This window comes from Hipposideros armiger, unplaced genomic scaffold, assembly GCF_001890085.2.
Source record: "Hipposideros armiger isolate ML-2016 unplaced genomic scaffold, ASM189008v1 scaffold_740, whole genome shotgun sequence".
Lineage (NCBI taxonomy): Eukaryota > Metazoa > Chordata > Mammalia > Chiroptera > Hipposideridae > Hipposideros > Hipposideros armiger.
In genome coordinates, this window is record NW_017732090.1 from 866,488 (window position 1) to 873,506 (window position 7,019).

At 34.0% G+C, this 7,019-nt stretch overlaps 1 protein-coding gene across 1 annotated transcript in view; it reads right to left on the reverse strand.

The window, feature by feature from the left end:
- Positions 1–7,019, reverse strand: part of LOC109373685 (O-acetyl-ADP-ribose deacetylase MACROD2-like) — a 77,937-nt gene that overhangs the window by 50,309 nt on the left and 20,609 nt on the right. The window contains exons 2-3 of the mRNA XM_019627765.1: positions 5,569–5,643; positions 5,214–5,306 (exon numbers count right to left, since the gene is read on the reverse strand). Coding sequence (XP_019483310.1) covers positions 5,214–5,306; positions 5,569–5,626 — 151 coding nt within the window. The 5' untranslated portion in view covers positions 5,627–5,643. The remainder of the gene's footprint in view (positions 1–5,213; positions 5,307–5,568; positions 5,644–7,019) is intronic.

A 7,019-nucleotide genomic window follows, 5' to 3' on the forward strand; every position in this document is an offset into this window, starting at 1 on the left:
TTTCAATTAAAATCCAAGGCTAATAAACAATGACAGCTCTGAAAAATGAACAGATGTGCTCCTACATAAAACATGTAAACTCTGACGACAAGATGATATTTATGGGTTGGAAACTTGACTGATTCATCTGACAACATTTCCTTTAAAGATTCACAATGAAATAAAGCGATCACATACAATCAACCCAAACCCTTGCTATTGTTAAAATGCTTACCTCTCTTTTTAATTTTTTATCATTGTAGCAGATGTCATAAAATAAATGCAGTGAAACATTCAAGCAGCAAGCGTCCTAATTGTTTCCATCTTGATTATAAAAACACATTGAAAGGTAAATCCTCCCAGTGAAATAAATGAAAAAAATAATTAACATTCAAAGTACTCCTTACACCACCTGCTCTTTGCATACTGTGCTGAAATGAAGGTACCTGATGTATAAAGAGTAATGAAAAGAAATTGAGTTTCCTTCTAAAACAAAGAGAAGAGTAGCCTTTAAATTTGAAAGCAGATACTCCAACCAATATCCACGTTTAAGGTTACATAGTAAAATTTGGATTGACAAAATTTTGGTCTTGACAACAAAATGTGTAAGTGAACATATTTACACATCTGTATTATCCCTAACTATCAACCCCCCTCACTTTATAGATTAGATCTGCATCTGTTAGTTCTTTCACTTAATAGTCTTTCTGTAAAAATAGTTATGATTAGGATATTTAGTTCACAGTCCTAATGCAAATTTCACTTGTAGTATACTCAGAGAAAGCAAAATCAATTCACTGGTAAATAAATTGAATTTTTTAAAAGTAGTGGGGCAAAAAGAAATGTGTTTAAAGGAAACTTAAATTTTTATTCTAAGAGAGAGATTACTTCACATAATCCATAGCATGCAATTCTTGGAGCCCAAGCCAGACTTCTTTGGGTCCTCTCTAATGGAGGTTAGCATCAGAGGGAGCCATTTTCTCCATCCACCAGTTTGGGGAGGGGTGTGGACAGAGCAAACACTGTGCCTACAGATGAGCAAGGCATTGTGGGGATAAATCTATTTTCCCAGCACTAGTGAAACATACAGTATATATGTCTGTGTGTATTTATAAAGACTGCATAATTGAGGAGGTCCTGCATGGAAAAGAGGGGCTTCACATTCAGGGTAATTTAGGCTACATTCACCTAGATGCTATATACTGGGGGTCAACAAATTATTTTCTGTAATGGTCCAGATAGGATTTGTGTGTTAATAAAATTTTTTTTTAGACACTGAAATTTGAACTTAATGTAATTTCCGTGTCTCATAAATTATTATTCTTTTTCCCCAACCATTTGAAATTGTGAAAACCACTCTTAGCTCACAAGCTGAATGAAAAGAGGCAGCAGGCCAGGTTTGACCTAGGGATCATAGTTTGCTGAAGCCTGCTAGAAGCCACTGATCATTATTCAAAAATGGTTTCATTTCATCTTTTCCAGCACTCCAAGAAGCATGAGGATAAGTGTATCTCTCACTGAAGAGGAAACTGGAGCTTCAAGAGGCTTAAGCAGCTTACTCATGGCTATAGCTAGTCAGTGTCAAAGCCAGAACTAAAAATCAGATCTTCTGAATCTTAACCTCCTCTGCTTCCCCCGCACCCCCCCCCCCGCACTCACGTTATAAGATTCATATGGAATTGTGAAAAAGAAAAAATGTGTTGCATGTACAGTGATCCTGGTGTCCTCAGGGAATTGTTTCAGGATTCCCACTCCCCAGGATAACAAAATCCACATTCGTAAGTCCCTCAATCAGCCCTCAGTATCTGAGGGTTCCCTGTCCTAAGCTTAAGTACATGATAATCTATATTTATTGCTGGCTTACACTTGACTTTCTGCCTGTCTATATTGATCTTTTTCTAAGAAGTCCTTAGACCATAATATACCTAAAGTCTTCATCAATTTTGGTCAGCCTTAGGTAAATAGATAAAAGATTACTATTCCATGTTATAAATACTGATTGATACAAGAGAAATAATTGGGATGTATACCTTCTATATAACACAGATGAAAAGAAAACACACTCATAAGAAAACATAAATATAAATGATGTGAAATAATAATGACACTATGTTAATATACAGTTAAGGTTTTATGTCAAATATTTCTAAATTCAAATGGAAATTAAAATCTACAGAAAAAATCTTTTAATGCTGGCTTTGTATTTTATGTTAAAACATAAGATCCTTTTTAGAGATCTATAATATAACTTTCCTATTTCATTTATTAACCTAAGTGATGTTATTTTACAGGATTTCATATGTGCTGCAGATCCTGCTGGGAAAACATAAAACTGGACTCATTTAGGAAGAAGCAATGTGGCTATATGAGAAAAGCTGCCATATGTGAAACCTCACTTTATGCCTGTTGAAATTTTTGTATTTCAGGTCTCCTAGGGACATGTCCATTGTGCTATTGTGTAATTTTATCAGCATGAACTTCTGCTGAATATTTTCTCTTCTTCTCAAAATCCATATTTTGGTAGAGCTAACTTCAGAACTTAATGTTGCAACATCTGTGCCCATACACCTGGGAGCCATAGAAGATGTATCCTGAAGATTATCTACATTTTCTAATCTTATAGAATGTTATAAAATGAGAGAAAAAGGTTATACATTTTTCCTGGGTCTGGAATTTTTTTAAAGAAACCTCTTTCTGTCTCCTTAGAAAGATTCTAAAATAAAAAATAACCGATATTTCTCAAGATATAGAGAATATTCCTACAAATGTAACAGAATGCTAATTTGTTCTTGTTTGCAGATAAGAATAAGTCTTTCTACATATGTGCTACTTTTCATTAAGAGGCACTGTGAATATACACAAAACCTGGAGCTATTTTCTCAAAATGTTTTTAAACAAGACTCTTTAATAACTATATAAAACAAAACAAAATTATATTTTTATCTTATTTACTATATTTATTCTGTGAATCTACCAATAAATCAATGATGTTTTTTAAAAATAGAAATTATGAATCATTGTTATACACCTGAAACTAATATAATGGTATAGGTCAATTACATCTAAATAAAACAATAAAAATAAATATTATGGTTGAGTCAGCATTTCTTAAACAGAAGGTTGAGATCTTGACAAAGAAAACTAACTTTATGAATAAGAGAGATACCTCCCACTTCACCTTTCATTAATTATTCTATCTTTATAGACTAAAATATGCACATCGAAACTCCCTGCAGGAGACAGTACTAAAAATGAAATGTGCAGAATAATTTGTAATGAAGGGTAATGTAAAATATATGAAGTTTATATGGATTAAAAATAGGAAGGACAATGAAAGGACTTGAGGAACTCTACATGTGGATTCTCTTGGTTTTTGTCATGAATTTATCAAATTGTGATAAATACTAAACACGTATGGAGTGCTTTCTGTGTGTCAGGTATTGTTGTATTTGCTTTACATGTGTTAACTCAAATTTTCACCACAACTGTATATGACAGGTACTTTCATCATTGCCATTTTACAGATAAAGAAACGGAGGCATGGAAAGATTAAATAACTTGCCCAAAGTCACCCAGCTTGTCAACCAGGGGCAGAACTACCACAGAACACCCTAAATCGACATTGTCCCTCTTTCCTTTGGTAATTTTTCTTATATTTAACAGAACAGCTTTTAACTCTTGTTTTGAAGCAAAGAATAGAATTACAATGGTGATGCTTTTTAAGTTCTTTCAAATTTAAATGGAGATATTCAAGACAGGTCCAAGTTAAGTATCTGTGGTAAAGAAGGGAAGGGACAATGCAGTTAATTCAGGCCCACAGGCATTATTAATCTCCTACAGGGAAAAGGCAAATCCTAACTAAAAAGTTCAACTTCAAAGTTTTTACAAGCAAGTAGCAGAACTTGACCTCACTTCTTTCTCACATGCCATTCCACCATTTGCCAAAGAGGATTGGTCTTCTCACAAGGGAGAGGGGGAAAGTGGGTAGTTAACTCTTCCATAATTAGAGGAGTGCTCAAAGCTGGAAAGACCTGGGGAGAAGGGTAACATGTCTGTGTGTGCTGAACAGAAGCTTTCAAGTGTCTGTCATCATCGTCAGACATAAAACACTCCCAATACACCATTTACTTGACTTGCCAGGAACATGGTGTCATGAGTCTGAACTATCTATAGGATTTGCAATAGAGAAAAGGTTATTAAAAACATAGACATGGAAGAATATTGTGCTCTAAATGCAGCAGAAAAATAAATGTCAAAATCACTAACATGGCTTACTAATTAAACTGTGTCAATGTCCCTGCCAAGAAGAGTTCATAATTCGGAATCTGTAGCTACTATTGACCTGATTTTACAATTGAAATCATGTCTGCCTTTTATTTTGGAAACAAAATTGATCATTGTGTTCTATAAACAAGGCCTGTCAAGTTATTACTTTGCAACTGCTTTGCAAACACGTATTTATTTAACAGCATCATAATTTATGCTACAGTATACCAGAGAAATTATCTCACTTTTTATTTCATATTTTAGTTTTTCTTAAGAGATTGCTTTATATGTGAAAGTGGAATTTCAAGTTCTTCAATAAATACTAAATTTCTTTGATAATAGTTTTTTTAAAAAGATTTCTATCTTTATTCCAATATATTGGCTTCTTGCCCCAAATACTGGTTCAACATTTACAAAGTGTTCATCTCTCCTATGTATTCAGAAATCATTATAATGCTCACTAATTTTTTCAACAGTATTCAATATTATGGTATTCTAATATTAGTAGACAAAGCTTGCAATTTAGAAGGTTCATATAATGTGCATATTTTACATACATTGCTTCCTTAGCCACTACTATATGAAGGATGACAGAATAAAATCAATACAAAAAGTTTAATCTATTTGTTTTATAGCCATCTCAAATTTTCTAAGACTCATCCATCTAGTCCATAATTTCGATTTCTTATAGGCTTTCTCAATTTTTAAATTAAGTTGAATCTAAATGAATAATAAAAACATCTTCATACCATTTGGAAGAACAAAATACAAAGACCAATATCTTCTTTTTCTACTTCTAGATTTTATTCTACTCTCAAAAAAAGTTTAGGATTAAAAAAATGTTTACTCTCCCACTCCCTCGAATCACCTCTTAACAGACTGCAGTTGCATGAGAATAACTCTGATGGTGAATTCTAAGCAGGAATCCAAAGAAACTTCTTGCTGAGTTAATTTAAGAGCAGTCCTACCTTTTTCACCCTCCTTTTCTTCTTGGTCATCTGTGAGTGGAATCACTTCAGGTTGCTCCACAATCGTGGCATCTTCTTGGTTTGATGAAAGCTCTATATATAAGACAGAAGGATACTCAGGGATGCTTTAGTTGAAATCATTGACAAAACACAGTGACTACAGCATAGAAAGTTAAAGTTCTTTTTTATTTTCTCTCCAATTTTTAACAGGCACACAAAGAAGAACACTATTGCTATTCTCTAGAAATGGTTGCCTAAATCATACACACATGCCACTCACACACAAGTATATATAGGGGTCATGGTTCACAGTTTCGTCTCATTCTCTCATAACAATATATTCTGGTTTCAATACCTTCTGTTTCCATGTATGAGCTCTGTGACTCTGCCTCAATTTTTATTTCATTCTTCATTGAATCATTCTCTTGTCCTGTTAAGAACAGTGATTAAAAAAAATAAAAGAAATGTGATAAGCATGACTATAGCTTTATCCCCAGTTTGGAAAAGCAAAATTTTCAGAAACCATGCTTTGATCATACATGAAGAGGTAAAGAACAGTACTGAACCAAAGCAGAGGGTGGAGATATTTTGCAAATCATCAAACTTAGGTCAATTATTTTATAAGAAATATCCAGATAATTAAGCAAAATCTCTTTTTTGAGCTAATTGGTGTAGTCAGTATTCAGCTTATGAATGCACTAAACATTGATGGACACAACCTGGAAATTTTAAATAATTTCTGGGCTACATGGGTTAACTACATTTAGTCTCCCTTTAAGATACAGATAGTTCCTGTATTGATGACTGCTGGAAAATTAAAACACTACTTGCATTTTCATTCTTCTATCAATAGAGCATGAAAAACTTGAGCAATGTGAACATTCACAGATTGGGTCAGCTAACAGCTCAACCATTCTTTTAAGACACTGACTAAATATAGCAAACATCAGGAGAGAATTCAGCCAAATCTTCATTATTCTGAGGTTGATTATTCAGTAATTTTTTTTCTTCCACACCCCCTGGTTTCTCTTCTGCCTTCCCGTAGAGTTTAGAATATTTTGGTGCTCATTAAGAGAGGAAATTGAAATCTGTCCATTTTGCCTCATTTTAATGAAAAATGTTATGCTCAGGAAATCCAGAGAGCTAGTGTTGGTTATAGGCACAAAGGGTGTGCAGAGGAGCTTGGACTCTGCCTGGGAGCATCCCTGTGGTAGATTGCATTATTGATCCAGCATGCCCCTACTTCTTCATATAAGAAGATTCTTTCTACTTCTTTGTCTGTGACCATGTGGCCTGCAGCGGCCCGTGTGGAACAAATGGACATTCCCATCTGTTGATGCCAAGCCTAGTCTTGTGACTAGTTTAGAAAATGGCTCAGCAATGGACATGATGTGTACCACATTTAAGTTGAAACTTCAAGGTCCATTACATGTTTCCTCCAGCTCTCTTGCTCCTAATAGAGTGCGTCCCTTCAGCCTAGACCCAGGAATGAAAACATGTGGAGCAGAACCAAGTAGATAATGACAAACCTTTGTTGTAAGATAATGGGACTTTTAATTATTTAGCTATTTGTTACAACAGCAAACTAACTTATACAATCTCTCATCTTTATAGAGTACTCTTTAATAAAACTAATCTTAAACCACCCACTATGCTACTTTCCCTTATTTTATTCTCTGCTAGAGTGACCAACAATGCAAAAACCCAAAAAGTAAAAGACTGGTTTTTTGTTTACTTTAAAAAAATTAGTTTCAGGTGTACAAAACAACATAGTGATTAGACATTTATATTCCTCAAAAGTGATAA